At 37.9% G+C, this 19,005-nt stretch overlaps 1 protein-coding gene across 4 annotated transcripts in view; it reads left to right on the forward strand.

Annotated features, from left to right (window-relative positions):
- LOC122867177 (zinc finger protein 385B-like) overlaps window positions 1-19,005 on the forward strand; it is an 85,260-nt gene that overhangs the window by 50,765 nt on the left and 15,490 nt on the right. Inside the window, exon 1 of one of the 4 annotated variants that reach the window (XM_044177614.1) lies at window positions 2,364-2,747. The exons of the other annotated variants lie outside the window; for them this stretch is intronic. Within the exon in view, the coding sequence (XP_044033549.1) occupies window positions 2,738-2,747 (10 nt within the window). The 5' untranslated portion in view covers window positions 2,364-2,737. Of the gene's footprint in view, window positions 1-2,363; window positions 2,748-19,005 lie in introns of those variants that run through there. 4 annotated transcript variants of the gene reach the window in all.

Here is a 19,005-nt window from a genome sequence, read left to right on the forward strand (position 1 = left end):
GGTAAATATCACACAAAAAGCTGTAAAAGGCTGTATTCAAAATGGTCTGTTAGCATGGTGGTGGAGCATGACAGGGCAACACAGAACCCAGAATCAAACTCTGCTCTGCAGTGTGTCAATACAGTAATCATCATCAAACAATAATCTCTCCCACCTGCTTATTCAAATAAACACTCTGTTAGTGCTACACACTGTTGGTTGCTGAATAGTGATTCTCTTATATCAGTCTGCTAAACTTCCATGATTTAGGTTTTTGTGACTCGTTACAGAGCGATAACCCTCTAGATGACTGGGGTCTTCTGATAATGTATCCAAAAAAAAAATGGGTGTAAATTAATAATGCCTTTGCATAAGAAATGCAATATGTTTGCATGGCTACATGTTAGTCTCTCTTAATACTTACTTCCACCCTTTTTTACCCTGCACTTCGCAAAATGCTGTTCATTCTGTCATAAATGGCAAATATAGTTCATTCTTGGTTAAAGAAATATCTAATTCTTTAAGGACTATGAACATGTGGTTTCTGTGTTGGCTATATACTTGTGCGACCGACATGTACAACTGCCTCTCAAACATGATTGTGGGATCTTTTTTCTCTCACTGTTCTCACTATTAGCGTGAAAGACTCAATCAGGTTCCTTTCATTTAGACCAGGGGTTTTTAAAGTCTGAGACTGTGGGCCTCCCCTCAGACAAAGCTTGGAAAAAGGCGCCCCTCACCCCCCTTAGTTTACTTGCTTTGTTTTGCTCAATTCCTGGATGCCTATGGGATCATGATTGTTATTTGATCCCATAGACACTCAACAATAGCCTAATATTGCTGTTTGTCATAACTTCAGACTAAACCAAATACATAAAGAAAGGTCTATGTGATCTCCATTTGATAATAATGTAATACTTTTTCACTTACATTCACTGAGCTTGCCCTGAAACAGTTTGGTGTAGACCATAAGATGTGTGGTAGTGTCCTCACAAGTAGCCTAAGTGAACTTGAGGCAAGGAATGGAAAATCACTGTTTAGGAATATATATAAAAATAAAAATACACAGTTTAACCATTAATAATTCTTCTTTAGAGATTAATGCACATATTTTCCCAACAAGTTATCTTGATTTAAAGGTGTTAAAGTGAGACTATGTAACTTTTAAAAGAAGAAATAACATTTTTCTCTTACAAATGAAAAGCTATATTAATAAACAATAAAACACACACTTGCTCAATTCAATACGTTAGGGTTTTGCTACTATAGCCTCACTTGGTCTGGTATGACCAGTAGCTTATGGTAGCTAATGTTAGCAAACCTTATGTTGCCATCTAACAGTCAGTTTGCTGACTTCATGACTCTTCTCTGCTTGTGCTACTGTTACACTGTGTTTTACCATTTACAATGAACCTGTAATTGTTACTGGTGGCCACAGTGGTTGTTGTTCAGCGAAAGTTACAGAGTTGCTTTAAATATTAAAATGTATCTTTCCCTTTTCTGGAACTGTGCCACATGTGGCTCTACTTCCTGTTCCACTTTAGCCCCTTCAGCCCCTCATGTGATCCATCAGAAACATGTCGACATATTACAACGTGTAAAATCTAAATATTTATAAATGAGAGGGTGTGGGGGTCAAAAAGATATGACATGTAGTAGAGGGTTAAGCTTCGGAACACAAAACCGAGGTTTTATGTTGGAAAACTGTAGAACAAATTAAAATATTACTCAAGCTTTATCCAGCTGCGCACTAAACCACTGCTGTTTAATTATGATGGCGATTATATCAGTCACACTGAAGTGGTGGTGAAAAAAATAATGACTTTGTGCTGCATGAGTGACTCAGGTATTTTGATTGAAACCTCTGCACACTCAACCTATTGGAAATGTATACAGGAGTTTAGAAATAATTGATTCTAATCAAATAGGACCTTGCAATCGATCATCACAAGCGCTGGACTACAGCAACAATATCTGTTATGCTGATCACATCAACATATAAGGTGTATCGTTTGGACTGAAAGCTTTTAAATGTTTCTCCTTTGTGCTCACGATATTGATAACTCAGGAGAACAATGTAGCACGGCTTCATTTCTAACAGGCCTGTAAGCAGAATAGAAACAGATTGATAAATGATGCCAATTGTTGTCAAGTAATGCCAGGAAGGAAATTACATTTGAGTGTCCTTAAAGGAGCATGCAGGTGTGAACCCTTAATAGAAAATGGTTCTAAGAAGGGGAAAAGGTGGGATGTTCATGTTGTTAATAGCCAGTCCTCTGCCAGCTCTCCCATCCCCCCCCCCTTCTCACTCACTCTTTCGCTCTCTCTCTTACATACTCACACACAGAAGAATACACACTTGCTCTTCAGACTCTCACCATCACACGCTCAGTTTTCCTTCACTGCTGCTTTTCAAATCCACCTCGCCCCCTTTCTCTCCTTCGTCTCATAAAGGGCAGCGTGATCAGCAGAGCGCAAAGCTTTTAATTGAAGCACATATGTATCGTTCTTTAGCTGCGGCAGTTTGGATCGCAGCCAAGATGTGTCACTGACTGAGAAAGGACTGGCATTTCACCTCAGTTTAGAGAATTAAAGTGGAGGAAAGATAGACACAGTAGAGAGACGGAGAAGGTTATCTGCGAGGAAGCACTTTGTTGGTTTTTGTTCAACTTTTCTGATGGGAGATAAACTGGCAGGAGAAGAATAAAGTCAAACACAGAAGAGAGGGGCAAAAAGAGGAATCACAAAACACGTGGAGATGCTGTTTGGTAAGCCTGTTTATTTACTCTTAAAGAATATATATGTGTTAGTGCCACTTACTTATGGAAATGCAACAATAGCCTCACAAGTAGCTGAGGTTTTATTTGTCTTGAGATGTGACGTTTTTGTGCATCCATCTGCCTATATGCATGTGAGTACTCCCCTGTCAATGTTTGTTTTACAACAATGACTTTACATCATTGCTTAAGGGCAGGTTCAGTCTCCTGCCTACCATCTGCCCTCTTTCCGTTCCTCTGCATCCAAAATGAGTCCCCGGCCTGTTTGTTTTTCTAATTGACCCCTTTTGATGAAGCCAAGTGTGGAGTTCAGACCAATACAACACGGCCGCTCCCAGATGTGTCAAGTCATTTTAAAGCCACACAAGAACAGCGCTGATATCACTGTGCAGATTGCTGGCAATTATGTCTTTGCCTCCCCAGGGAAATATGCCCAGATTAGCTCGTATAATTGGAGCCTGTTAAAGATAAAGGCAGTGAAGGGATTTTTAGTCATTTGTGTTTGGTTTTTTTCAGCCAAGGGAGCAAAATGCTGATTGCATTTAGGCTTTTTAAATTTAGAACCACTTTGCCAAGTTAGTCTTTCATTTTAACAGCACATGTTGGAAGTATATGTAGACAGTTTACCAGTCTAAAGTTCTAGATAAATGGATGTAAATGAAAGAGAAATATGGATATATGTAGAGCAGAAATAAGTCGATTAGTTGATGGACAGAAAATTAACCACCATCTATTTTGATAATACATTAATTGTTTCAGTGACCTTTCATATAAAAATGACAAAAGTAGCTGGTATCAGCTTATGTGAGAATTTTCTGCTTTTCTCTCTTTTAAATCACTTTAAATTGATTATCTTGAACTGTTGATTAGACATAATTAATTTAAACATGTCCTCTGAGAAGTTGTGATGGGCAGTTTTCACTATTTTCTAGACATTGTCTAGACAAAACAGTTAATTGATTAATCGAGAAAATAATCAGCAGATTAATTGGTAATGAAAATAATCGTTAGTTGCAGTCCTAGATATATGTTTGTCTTTTGAATTTTGGGTGAACACTGAGGCAAAAATTCTAATTGTCTTTATATGTTGAAGATGAGAAAGAAATGTAATTTCTCATCTCATAGAGTTAACGTAAAGCGTAGGTTTAAATTATGTGTATACATATGCATTTTGTGATGTACTTCAGTAGCTTATGGACACATACACACTGTGCCGTGTGTGCCTGGATAGAAATAATAAGAAGTGTCTGTGTGGCAGCTCTGGATGCCTTCTTCTTTAAATGGCAGATTAGAGAGATCAAAGGGAAACAGTTGGAGAGGAGATAACTGTAGAGTTTTGCCTGGTGGCCATGCTGCAGCTGTCCCCACCCCTCCACCCCTCGTCAAGAGCTCCGTTTTCAAGCTGCAGTGACAGCCTATGTATATAAATCTCATTCTCTGTTCAGTATGACATGCAAGAGATGCAATGATGTGTAAAAATTGTAGAATAAAGAACACATTTCTCAGCTTTGAAATATATATCTTTCTCTAAGTCTTTTGTTTAAAAGTAGTAGACATAAAATAAGGTGTAACATAGCAGAAACTGGAGGAATTAAAATGGCAGTGTTGGCATTCTGTTGCCAGTGCTTTGCCATAATACATTGGATAAAACCTTTATAATACAGCACACCAGGAGCACAATAGCGTAATAACACACATTAAGAGCTCTGTTTCTGTGTATTGTACCGCATGACGTCAGTGATGCAAATTGCACCTACAGTATGACACGCTGACTGTTTTTTGGTAATTTCATGTTCAGAGGTGCACAGCACAATTACTCCACAACTGGAAATGAACTGCGTCCAGTGGTGTAGGACACCTAAGATATGATTGCTACATGGTTGGTTCAAGTATGGCTGGAGATTTTTTTTATTTTTTTATTTTTTTATTTGTGTAGCTCTTTTCAAAAACAAAAGATTCCAAATTGCTCTATAATAAAGTAGAAAACATGAAACAGAGAACTGATATGATAAAGCTTAACAGGAAATACAGCAAAACACAGGACAATAAAAGCGTAACCCTTTTTGGTAAAAAAAAAAAAAACAACAAAAAAAAAACATTTTTAAAAAAAATACACAATAAAATCAACAGGACAGAACAATAAACACGGTAAAATGTTGAAAACCCCACATTTTTAAAGTGAGCCTTTAACCAAGATTTAAAAACACTGACAAATTAATTTATTATGACATTGCAAAATAATTTTTTCCAAAGCTTTAGGGCACATTGTCTCCTTTTAGTTTTGAGTCATCAGCCCCGCGTTCCCCCTCCTATGTCTTTACTGTTCTCTGTCAACTAACAAATGCTGGAAAATGTCCACATATTCATTTAAAAAAGAAATACAGGAAATGGGTTACAATTAGAATGAATTCTAAAGTGTGACACAGGCTGGCTTGAATTGAGACATATAACCTCTTCATTCCCTTTTTAAAACCGGTGAAACAAAATTCTGCACTTGACTAAATTCCTATTTGTGCATTATCATAAAAATAAAACCCTGCAATGCATTCTACCACCCACACACATACAAATTATTTACTATATATCATGTTTAAAACACCACTGAATTGCTTTAAATTGCAACAAATTATGTTGTCTGGCCAGCTTAAAGTAACCTACTGCAGGTTACAAATTACCTCAATGATTGCTTGCTATTATGAAGTGCAGTTATTGTTTTGGCTGCGCTTTGTTTATCCTGTGGTCTTTGTGAAAATCTGTGTCAAATCTCACTTTACCTTTTACCTGTCAGAAATCTTCCTTTTAGAAAATTTAAAGCTGACTAAAAGCATCTTTTTATGATCACCTCAACAGACATTTTACACATTTTCACTCATTAACTACCAGTAGGATATTTTTTTGTTCACAATGATTATGACTGAAATACAAATCCTCTCCTTGTAGAGCCATCTTAGTTAGTTGGCTAAATTTCAATTATTAACTTGAGCTTGAAAAGCAAAACCTTTTTAAAAGCATGACGCTATTTAAGTGATTATCTAATGTGATGAAAGTATACATTTTAAAGTCAATCGTCTGTGTGACAAAGTACAAAACTAGTGATTAGAGCAAAACAGGAAATTTTCTAATACAGTAGAAAAAATAAAATCACGTTACTTTTACTTTTAATCACTTATTAGGTACCTGTAACATTAGAGTCAGGCAAATCAAGTGTGATATCATGACTCATCATATTAGCTATGAGACATTAATCTGTGTTCTGTGGGGATGGAGAGAGAGAGAGAAAGCAAGTCCTTGTTTCCTTGTTATGTTATGGAAAGGTTTTTAAAAATATTTGAGGAGACAGAAGTTCATGAGTCAGTTTAGATGGGACCATTAATTTTCCTTTTGGGTCTCGAATGTACTATCCAGCCTCATTGATGACTCATTATTCTAATTGTAGGGTGACGAGTATGGCGCAGTATGGTTTTAATTGCAATACTGACAGTGCAACTTATCTGAGAGAAAAAAATGTATTAGGCTACTGTACTTTGACTCAGTGCCTTGAGAGAGCATTTTAATTTATTTGTGCCACAGCAGTACCATCATGAGTGTGGAAGTTTGCAAGCTCAGTGCAGACTAAGTGTCAGTGAATATACCAACCTGTATGTATATGAAAAAAGAGGGCCCTATTTTCATGGCAGTGCAACAACCAGTGTAAGCAGCGCACCGCAGAGTGTATGGTGCACAGGTCGGAAGAGAGTTGCAAACAGGTGGGAGGTTCATTCACAATAGGCGTTGTAAAGCGAGTTGTTGGTATTTTGTATTACATTATTATTTTGTAAACAACAAACTAAATGTAAAATGTAAAATTAACTATTTTAAGTAAACACTCTCGAGCCAAAGAATTGGCACCAAAAAATAGCATTTAATGTGGTTAAAGCAGGAACATTGCTAAATCAGTCTGCATTTATTTATAAATGAAAATGACCGATTCTTACAGTATCTATTGTGCACAGCTGCTTTATACTGTATGAAAAGCTTCTTCTTTAAATTAAATCCCTGCATCTATCTGAAGGCAGCAGGACAGATATGATGATAAATCTGAATGGAGAGCGCAGTGCCATTACACGCCGGGCCGTCCACTGTATTTACCTTGATTAAATTACATGCAAATGACACCAGGCTGCTACAATATAACCCCAAACACCTCTACACACATCAGACGGGTACGTTATAACTCAGTATTCTGCCCGTTTATGCAGAAGACATCAGTTTACCGGAGCTCATTAATCCTGTGCGTCACAGCCTCCTTTGCAACTTTTTTCCCCCCAGCGGTTCATGTTTTATTCTTGAAATGCATTACGAAGCAAGCGTTGCTGTGTCACATTTTAAGATATGATGGAACCATTTACAACGAGAAATACAGTAGAATCATGACTGATAGCATTGGATCAATCATATAAACTGCTTCACCAAACTCATTTTTATTACTTGTTTCTATCATAATTGCATCAATTAAGTGTTAAAAACCCCACACCATCTGCCTCTAGCTGCACATATGTGGTGCTGCCTCGCTGCACCATCCAGACAACAACATGATTTCCTGGAGAAGTTTATTCTTTATTTGTTGAATTGTTGTTGTGCTTCACTATGATTGGCACAGCTGTTTCAGAGCTATGAGACCAGTGACTGGCTGAGAGAATATTTAACAATCACCACATCCTCCAATCTATATTCACCTTCATTTAACCCTTTTGCACTTTGCACTGCTACACATACATGAACCGAAGTAGTGGGTGCACTTGGAGATGCCCACACAGTCCGTGCGATTACCGCTTTGTGTTTGTCATGGCACTTGCGCGATTAAAAAATGGGCCACAGTCTCATAACATTATTATGTAATGTTGTTTTGTGTTTGTAAATACGAATTATATGAACACCAAATTCCTCCATTACACAAGAGTTACAATATGTGACAATAACACAAACTGTCTTATTAGACATAGCAAATTTCTCATGTCACCATGTGAAAATCTACAAACAAGTTTTGTAAAAGTGAAGGTTAAATTTGGGTCAAAGGTGACTTAGATGTACAATGACATCACGTGCATAGCCTCTATTGATTATTATTAACCACCAGAGAAGTAAAGTAAGTGTGTGTGTGTGTGTGTGTGTGTACATTTTTAATAATGACATTGCGGGGACAGTGATCTGTTAACACAGTCACACTGAAGGGACAAAACTCAGGTCCCCACAAGGGTTAATATTAAACTAGAAATAATTGCTAACAACATCTTTGCATGAATTGAACCTTAGAGTTGAATGCAAATGTGTATGCCCATCCACCACCCAACACATTTACTTTCCTCTTTCAACTTTGGATGTAAAACTAGGTTCCCGGTGTCGTTATGTCTCTTTGACAGCATCCTTTCATGGTAGAGAAACATGTTTCTTGCATTTTCTTGCTGTATTTGCATTTGAACATCATGCTCATTTCACAATTTGAGTTTTTGATTTAAGAAACTCATTTCAATACAGTGTGCATACAATCTAAATGCATAAATGTGGCATGCTGTGTAATTTTGTGTGTGTTATTCCAAATCTTAGGCTGGTGCTGTAGAGGCTTGCATCAAAATGTGCCCTCCTTTACCTCAACCCTGCTAACAACGACTGACAGCCCCAATCAGTCATTGTAGAGTGTTGACAGTGTGAGTTTGATTAGCCTGACTGGTAATGACTGTGGGAGTTCAGACACACAGACACTTGTTTCTGTCACTTAAGAGGACATTGCATTGACTTACATTCCCTGAATGCTTACCTCTATCCAAACCATGTGCTAGATGCTGAACCCCAACCCTAACCTTAATCTAAATATTATCCTAATCAAAAAACAAGTTTTAGCCTTAAATTTAATATTAACCCTTGTGGGGACCTGAGTTTTGTCCCTGCAGTGTGACTGTGTTAACAGACCACTGTCCCCGCAATGTGTTTATTACAAATATACACACACACACACACACTCTTCCCTGGTGGTTAATAATAAATCAATAGAGGCTATGCACGTGATGTCATTGTACAGCTAAGTCACCATAGTCATCTTGCTTTGTGTGACTATTTTTTTAGTGCCTTTTTTTATATGGTCTATTTTGTGTTCAGAAGGCATAATTTTGATTGGCATGATTAGTCTCACATTTGAGGTCTCTTAACATTTATACTTGATGACAATAAAATCTGATTTATCATAATGAGATGGAGTTTATCTTAAAAAAAATTGCTTAATTTTGGGATTTTGGATCTGTACAGTTATGTGATGGGGTGTACATCTCACACTTGGAGAGCTGGATATGTTTGAATGATCCTGTATGTGAGCTGTTTTAATCTGTAATACGCATTTTGATAGTGGCATAATTGAGTTTAAAAACATCAAAAACTGTTAAAAGATGATTTCTCTTCAAAATCATATCAAAACTTCTAGTTGTAAATGTAGAGAGTGACTCACATCCTGCATCAAAATGAGGGCAAAATTTTTCCAAATGTATCTGGGGAATGGAGCTGCATGCCAAGACCAACTACATTAAGTTATTTTAATGGTTTAGACACATGCCATGAATTTCTATTACATTCTGGACTTGCCAAAAGCTCATGCAGCCTCAAGAAACTATTAACATGTCACCATTAAGGGTAAAGAGATAAAAAACAGTTCAGCCTTACAAATACCTGGGGATGCAAATCAAACCTGACAAGTTTGACAATGTAGAAGTAATGTAGAAGAGAGATGATTGTATACTGTTCTTTCATAATCTAAGGGACCTTTTCACTGCCTTCAACTTGATTAATGAGTCACTGAAACCTCATTACTTTTCTATGAAATTTTCGAAGGAACTGCACCACTCACTGATGTTATACTGGTGACTGGTTAATACCTGAATCCCTGTCAACAGTCAAAATTCACGCTGAACACTTTGCTTCATGACAAGGTATCTTGAAAACTTTGGGCCATGGGCCAGACGTGGCCATCAAACAGGCCTTTGGTCTGGCACTGTATAGTTCCTAGAGTCATGAGAGTGCATTCAAGTTCCAGGAAGAACATCATGTGAAGTGAATCTGTAAAATTATTTTTTAGACAGCTAAAGAGTGCTACTGTATTACATCTGGTTACATTTGGTTTTCATTTTCACTTACCCGACAAAGACTAGTGTCCTCTCGGCACAGAGTTCTGTCATATGAAGAAAGGATATCCAGTTCAACAACAAAACTAAATAGTCAGTCTAAATGGGATCCAGCACTCTGTGGCAAAATGACAATTTGTTCTGTTGAAGAAGTTTTTTTTCTGTGTCACCACCTTTGGGGAATGGGCTCTCGAGGACACTGGCACTGATACACCTTCTATGTCCTTCAAACAGGAGTTGTTAGCCTGTGGCTCTGCCTCTGTCTGAACACCGTTGTCTACATAAACTGAGGAAAAATGCATTGGTTACTCAAAAACTGCAGCCAGGACTATTTCTAACTTTTTACACGCATGAAGTTGGCTTTGCAGTATTTCTACCTCCTGCTGGTTATCGTACATGACCGGCTGCTGACTGAGGACATTTTCTGTTTTCTAAAATGTAATCTCTTTGGAGTGATGACAAACGATTGAGTTCAATTGTTGCAGAAACTCTTAAATGGCTCAAATGTTGCACATGTATCAATTTAAGATACACGCACATGAACGCACACACACACACTCAAACTACACATTCTGTCAGTAAAATGCATTCACGTTTTGGTATTTGCTGAAATGCTGACTTGAATAAAAATATTGTGCTTCCAAATCCGGCGATGTGCCTCGAAAATCAAGCAGAAAATGCAAACCTGCTGAAATATGCATCTGCCAGGAGACATGGTTACCCAAAAATGTTGACTGCAAATTCAGGTGCTCTTTATTAGGATTCATTCAATACACTGTCAAGATGTGTGCATGATTAGGTTAGCTCACACAGCCTTTGGCCTTTTCCTTAAGAGGTGTTTTAACCAACATGATGCTATTAGTAGGATTCTCCATTTTTTTATATTGATAAGTATGTTTTCACATTTAGGATAACATCCAAGACTGGCTTTAGCTTTTATTTTTTTAACATAGCCTCTAACCCCACAAACTAATGTAGTTAGTTACTAAACTTACATTCTGCCTTGGAAGTAACGCTGGGTTAGCTTACAAGTTAGCCTGACATGCTAACGATTGCAGCTTACGTAAGAGCAGATAAAGACATCTATTCCTTACACTTTTGCTCTTGTGTTTTTGTTTTTGGAAAGGCTAATAAAAAGACACAATTCTCCAAGCTTTTTAATTGCTGAATATCACTCTTACTACAGCCCTATGCACACCACTTCGCCATGTGGAGAAAGCCAAAGCTTGGCAGTTCTGCCGTGCCTAGTTACGGTTATTATGCTGTGATCGGACAATCACTGTTTCAGGGAGGGGTTTAGCAAACAGCCACTTGACTAACTTTGCAGCATTATTCCCCAGAATTTCAGATTTGGCAAACTTTGCTGTCCTTTTAACAAACAGGCTAAACTAGAAAGAACCTTAGAACGTGCTCTTTCTGACCTCTGTAATACATTTGTGATGCTAGCTTGTCTTCTTTAATGCATCCCTGATAAACATCTTTCGAGATGCACCAGTAAGCTGAGATCCTGTGATTCTCATCTCTGAAGCTGCTAATGCACAATCCTTCAAACTCACTCCACCAGGCAGACAGCCAGAGAGAAGCATTGAGACAGAAAGCTGCTAATTACTAAGTTCATGGGGCGGATAAAGCTGCAACAGACTTTAAATATCAATAAGTATGTGCTGCACATCTGCTGACTGCCTTTCAGTGGGTCTGATTGGACTCTCTGCTTATCTCAATTCAAGCAGATGGTGGCAGTTTATTTTAAGTGTGCTTGATACAGACGTGCAGAACGCTATGGAAGGGCAGAGGGTCAGAAAAGGAGACAAAACACAACAAACACTGCTCAATCTGAGCTGCACAAATTTCCCAGCAGATCAACTTTATCTCTTAGTGTTTGTTTATCCTTTATGGCCACGGTGCAAACACTTATCAGAATCACAAACGTTAACGGCTGAGTACATCATGTGCATTAAATTAGATTTTTGTGTTTACCTGTTTTCAAAAGACAGTCTTCTTGACATAAACAAGATATGGAAATGGAGAATCATAGTGAGAGTAACTCAAATGATGCTTCACCAGAACATACCAAGAATATTACTTTCCTAATGTACCAGACAGGGCAGTTATTGAATATAATTTGGTGCCAGTATTAACATTAGACTAATTGTGTGTGGAAACTGTGGAAACAATGTAAATAAAAAGTCTCAGCAAGCCGACAGCCTCCTGTGAAGTTCTGGTTTAAGAGATATGCATTACATTTGTTAGCTGATCTGCTGTGTTGTGCCAGCAGTGTGGATGAAAAGACTGTGGAAACATTATGAATTTTGACTCTTGATTTTTGATTTCTCTTGAATTTTAGTTTAATTCTCCTGTGTGGACCTTAAAAGCTGCTGTAGCTTCTGTCTTTTACAGAGTAATCGCAGTATCCTGTGATTTTTCTTTCACCAGAGGACACTAGTCTTGAACAAGCCTTGAACAAATTCAATAGAAGTTTGTGGACCCTGGGGTGAAAATGGGCCCACAGTGCTCCAGTTGAAAGTAGGACAGATTACCGCGGGGAGCCTGATCTGGGCTGGCTGGCGCCCTGCAGGTAGAAATTCTCATGAAGCCGCTGGCTCTGCCAGCTGCGGCTGTGTGAGTTTAAATAGACAGTGGCAGCCAGCGGGAGAATTTGCCTGTTGGCCGCCATTCGTGGCCTAAATGTACTTTGTCACAATAAAGATGATTTATTTAAAGACCACACAGTGCAAGGCGGGGGCAGCATTTTAAGTCATCATGGAAATTAGGCCTTCCGTTTAGTTTCCAGTGGAGGGAGGTAAGCAGAGCTGTCAATGGCAGCTTTAATGGATGCTAATTCATTCTCCAGAGCTCATCATAAATGCCTAGTTCGCTGCCTGTTGTGTAAGCAATGAATGGCATGATCATTACTGCTAAAGCGCAGTGCACTAACCACTTCTGTTTTATGACTCAGAAAGCTGTGTGCTTCATGCTATTATGAAGTGGAAAACATACCATTCAATTTTCATTATTTGACAACGTGTTTTGCAGGCTTAACAGCAAAACCCTGTCAGAAGAGAAGACACTTCTTAGCATTTCAGTTCCTTAGTGCTTAATCCTACCTATTTGATTAAAGCATTAGTTATGACTGCTATTCTGCAAATAGAAATATTACTGTCCGTTAAAGATAGTGAGTGGGATTTTCTGATCTGCACCTATGGAATACACTGTGCAGTAGTGACTTGTTATGTGTATGTTATGTGTCAAAGCAGTTCAGTTATGCCAATAGAAAAACAGCACAATTTGTAATATAGATGGCAGGCATCATAATAGTGTATTAAAGTAATACTTACATGGTGGGGAGTTCTTTTAATTTAATGTTTTCTAATGCCGTGATTGTAATATTACTACATATATAATCAGCAGTAGTAACGCAATATTCCAAATGCCCAAAATACTCATTATGTCTTATATAATAGAAGTTTTTATGAATATAAAGTATGAACAAGGTTGAGTTATAAAATGTAATATCTTGTAATTAGAAGCTCTTTAGTAAGTGCTTAATAAAAACTGTAGGCTCAGATTCAGATTTATGATGTGTGGATGCTCTTATGTCAACACCAGATATTTTATATATTTTAAGACATTAACCCAAAAATCACAGAGATTATTTGACCTGATGTGACTTCAGTTTTAACTTGACAGGAGCCTGGACCACTGGAGCATTTCATGAGCTCAAAACCTTACCAAAAATAAATAAAAAAATAAATAAAATAAATAATCAGTGATATAACAGCCATCTGTTGACTGTAGGTTTTACATGTTTGATAAGTTAAGTTTAAAACCTTGGGACATCAGGTGAAGAATGCATTACATTCAAATGTTAATTATTATTATTTATTTTTATTTTACAGAAAACAAACACACAGTTGTTCCCCCCCTTTACCAAACCCACCCCAGTCCTTGGATGAGTGGTGCTGAGTGGTTGAGAAAATTCTCTTACCTCTTAATTTGTCAGCTAACCACATTAGTTGTTTCACAAAGTTGAAACCAGGACTGTTATTCTTAGCTCATGAAAGGTTGAGGTTTTAGAGATACATGGTTAGCAACAATAGGCTAACAGTTTGTTAGCGGGAAAAAGATGACAAAGTTAATATAGTGAATCTTGACCTGATTCAAACCTGAGGGAATGAAAAGAATCTGGAGCCCAAAGCGTCCCACAAACCTGTGGGGTCGCGTCAGGCCAAAAAGTCTGGGATGAGAGTCAAAGCTCTAATATACAGTATGTATATCACCTACAATAATGTGAAAAATATCTCCTCAGAGCACAATAATTAGTGTTTTCCATCTGCATTTTGTCTTGCTATAGATTATGCTTACACCACAATGTCTCTGGTCTCTGTCACTCTGACTGAATTTGCTTCCATCCTTAAATCAGCCTCCAAAGCTGCATAATTCATTAAACATATTTTGATGGTAATATTATAGCAAAATACTTTAAATGCTTTTCGCATTAAATTCAGTGAAATGAAGAAACAGCCTTAATTAAGTTAGTAAAGTAACAAAGCATTAACAACAAACAGAGGAAGCTCATCAGGGGATGTTGGTAGGTGTCAGAAATGAGAGCGTGCCTTCACACCACCAGGTTGGTTCAGACTGAAGACAGAGAGCCAGGCTCAGACAGATGATCCTGGGAAATGCATTCACCATGAAAGGAGCCGAGGCAGCCTTTCCTCTGATGCTTTTGCTCTGATTCAAAAGCCGCTCATCCCCCATTTTTCCAACCCGTCATGAAAAGATGCCATTTCCTTCCCCTCTGTGATTGCTGTGATGTTGAGTCACCCAGAGACTAATCCTGGAAATAATAGAGATTAAGCTTTTCCCCCCAGTTTTTTCAAGGTGCTATAATTTCTCCAGCTCATAATCTTTTATCCCTTCTCAATACTGGAAGGTTGGCGGCTGTGACCTACACTCCCAGCCTCCATGAAGAAGCTATCTTTCCTGCATAGAAAAAGAAAGTGAATACAGATTAGCGAGCAGCTCGTTTTAAAATGTGGAATTACTTTTATAGTAGTGAGAAAGAAGAGGAAAATTAAAAGTGACAAGAACACAACTCCTCGCTCAATTGGCTGTTTGCTAACCACCTACCAAGACCAAAAGTGTAATAGATTAAACTGTGTGTTTGGCTGCTCTCACCCACAATCGTTAGCATGTCTGGCTAACTAGTTTACCTTCAGTAGTAACTGCATGTTACCACTAAACCCAAAGAGCATATCATTAACTCACTTCATTTTAAGTTGCAGATCACTGTATCCCAGTTTCAATGATTCCCATCCACTCTAAGACATTAGGTAAAATTTCATCTTGTGAGTCTGCGTGTGTCATCATGGCAAAATGTGGTCCTGGAGACACCTAGGCCTACTGTAATGGGAACTACCACCAGAAGTGGTTTTGAGTACTTTGGCAGATGTTTCTATGTCTGTCTGTCTGTCTGTGGACAGATTTTGTCAATGCGATAACATCACAACCGTGCAGTCACGAAGTCGAACACCTTGGTTAATCCTCATTAATTAATTAATTAATTATTTACCATTAGAAAATACCAACAAGTATATAAGCTAACCAGCCAAATATGGGTTATGTTACAGCAAAATTACAGTCTTGATTTGGACAAACTAAGCTAGCTCTACCCTACAATACAAGAACAATGCTGTTTCTTTAAGTGTCTTCTACATGTATCATCAACTGGTGAAGATGCTAGTTTGTGCCTGGGTCATTCTTGTTTTAAAATGAATCAGCTGAAAACATCCAAAACAGCAAAGCAAAACGAAGGTTAGGGGGCCCCTACAAGGGGTACCAGACAGACAACACTGTAGGAACACCACAATGCCACCAGAATAGAGAGGTACTGGACAATGGCAGATGCATATATATTTATTTTCTGCATCACAGAATTCAATAGTGTGTTAAATCAAGCAAGCAAACTTGATTTGGGGCTTAACTAACAGTCAACTTTTTTGCCCCCATCTTAAATGTTAACTAAATCCTTCTATTCAACCTTTTTATTTTAGGTTATGGGTACAGTAATTGAGTTCATGAGTTTGAGCTCATGAAGTTCTGACGAGTGACTATTTATAAAAACTAATCAATGCCTGCTGGTTAACACATTCCCAGCATGATTGGATGAAACTAATATAACCACAGCTTTAGTTCATCTTGAAGCTTTTGTGACACTTTCTGGATGCAAACGAGATGGCAAACTTGAAAGGGACAGTCCCGTCAGAAGCACGTTCCTCTTGTCGCATGCTGATGTACAAATGCTCACATTTGATGGCAATTTCTAGTTTGTTCAGCGCAAAATGCAGTTAATGAAACGTCTCACCCTGCTGTGTTTTGTGAATATATGCGTAGGAGATTAATGAGATCAATTTCAGATTTGTGTAGGAGAGGGAATCAGTGTCCCCAAAAGTCGTACTGACAGGCAGATTAAGCACATCAGCCTAGCGGAGGGGAAAAAAAGCATCAGCCCGTGGTTGTCGCTCTTTTACTTTCTCTCATTTCTCACTACTCTGTCATTCGCTCTCGATTCAATGTAACACAATTCAATAAACTTTATTGGCACTGGTTGGTACATGAACGGTCCTGGTGGAGCATTAAAATGAAATTGGAATTCATCAAAAACAAAATCGACGGACAAAACAATTAATGTTACTTCTGTGTGTTTTTGTGTATATGTCTTTTCCAGGGAGATTTGTGGTGCAATGTGCACATGTAGAATCAAATAAACAGTAATAATCAGCTTTAATCCCTCCTCTCATTTCAAATTCTAATCTAAATAGTACATGGTATGCTGGAGTGCCTGTAAATCACTGAATAAACAGACTAAACTAAAACAAGATAAGACCTCAAGTAATTTACTGGTAATGTATGTTTCATAAAGATCAAGATGTAACAACTTTATTAGGTTGATTAGGCGTTAGTTTTAGCATTGGCTGCCCCCCATTTTTGGATGTTTTTCAGTGATGTTATTCTAACAGGCTGTCCTGTTTTTTACTAAAAAGTTACAGATTATTGAGTCAAAAGTTCACCACACATTAATAATTTCTCACCCCTCTGTCTTTTGCTCCACATTGGACTTTCAAACCTGCCTATAGTCTTATGTCCTTTGGTAGCCAGGACTTGTTTGTCCTTCCTCTGTATTTTGTGGTGATTCTGGCTGTATTTTTGGTTACATCCATCTGTAGTGAAGAGATATAGCCTAGGTGCCAATTTCTATTCATGGCTTTGAATCAGATAGACATTCACTTTTCCTTGTGTTTGCTATTCAGTGTTCCAGACAGACAGTTTCAGTTTGTTCAATTTTGAGTCTGTCTGGTTTGAGATTGTGATGCAGTGTTGGTTTGAGGTTAGTCCCTCACTGGTGTGCTGCAGTTATTTGGTTGGTCAGTCTGTTGACCAGCTGAGGGAAAGTCTTTTAGTGGTTTTGATTCCCAGAACGTAAAATTTCAATTTGATGGATCATCCACAATTTTTCTATTCTTTTTGTGAATACTTCTTAGCCTGGCCAGCAGTGTGACTCTATGGCAATTACAGTTGGTCAGTCAGTCCTCCACTTCAGTCCAAATATCTCAACAACTATTGGATGGATTGTCATGAAGTTTTGTACAGACATTCATGGTGCCCAGATGATGAAGCCTAATGACTCTGGTGATCCCCTGACTTTTCCTGTAACACCAACATGAGGGTAATGTCTCAACATAAAATTTGGTACAGACGTTCATGTCCCCCTCAGGATGAATTGTAATAACTTTGGTGATTCCTCAACTTTCCATCATTAGTTTAACTTTTGATTTCTCCAATTGTTTGGATTATTCCCATGAGCCTCAGCTGTACTTCGTATTTAGTGCTAATTAGCAAATGCTAGCATGCTAAACTAACATGGTGAACATGGTAAACAATTATACCTACTAAACATTAGCTTGTTAGCATTGTCATTGTGAGCTGTCACTGTTAGCATGCTGATGTTAGCATTTAGCTCAAAGCACCTCTGTGTCTAATCCTTACAGAGCTACTAGCATGGCTTTAGACTCTTAGTCTTGTTTAGTATTCCAAAATACATTTTCATATTTCACTTCCATATAAGGCATCTGTCTGGATTACTTTGAATCAGATTTACCATAAATTCTGGCAGGTTTTTTTTTATCTTTTGCCATATTCACTGCCAGAAAAATGTACCATGAGGCATTTGTAGCTGCAGGCGATGATAAAACAAGACATGCTGTGATGTGTTACATCCACTGTTGCTGCTCTATTAGTTGTTGCCTAAAGTAAACACCAGGTCACCTGCATGGAACAGCTCAACATATTTGATTTCTCTCTAACCTCTTTTTATATGACTTCTAAAATCATGTGCCTCTATTAAGTATTCCCACTGCAGTACTGTTCATAACAGTTCTTTTGAGCATGTTTTAAATCTGCAACGGTTGTTTTTCTTTTCCCTTCCCCTTCCTCTGCTATGTCTCTCTGCTCAGGCTTTAAGAACCATTTTGAATATGGAACCAGATTAGTAAAAACATGCTAATGCTCAAGGACTTTCAAACCTGCCTCATCCCCAGAGATAAAACCTGAAATCCAGAGGTAAAAGAAGCAGAAAATTGGAGAAAATTGCTTTCTTGTTGCTGTGCTTTTCAGTACTATGAAATAACCAATCATTAGACTTTAAGACAGACTGTATTCACTCTCTGCAGTATTTAGAGAAAATGTCCAGGTGCTCATGAACAATGCACTTATTGATAATGTTTTGGTATATGCTGCAACAGTCTCTAATGTTATATATTTTGCTAATTGCCATTTATTTAATTTTTGTCTTTCAATTTCTTTGTAATTCATGTAATAAAAATGTGTTTCTTAATTTTAATGGTTATCTTATCCAGAAGGAGATGAATTTCACAGTAAGGGTAAACATGTACATTGTGGGTTCCTCACATATCTCCTAAATCCAAAGTTAGTGAGTCATCTCTCTTCATCACCCAGTCGTCATCTGGTATGTTCTGGCTTCATCAGTCAATTTCATTCAATTTTTCTATGCTCCCTTCAGCCGTTTCATCAAACTCCTCTTGACA

Source organism: Siniperca chuatsi, linkage group LG20 (assembly GCF_020085105.1).
Source record: "Siniperca chuatsi isolate FFG_IHB_CAS linkage group LG20, ASM2008510v1, whole genome shotgun sequence".
NCBI classification, from domain to species: Eukaryota; Metazoa; Chordata; class Actinopteri; order Centrarchiformes; family Sinipercidae; genus Siniperca; species Siniperca chuatsi.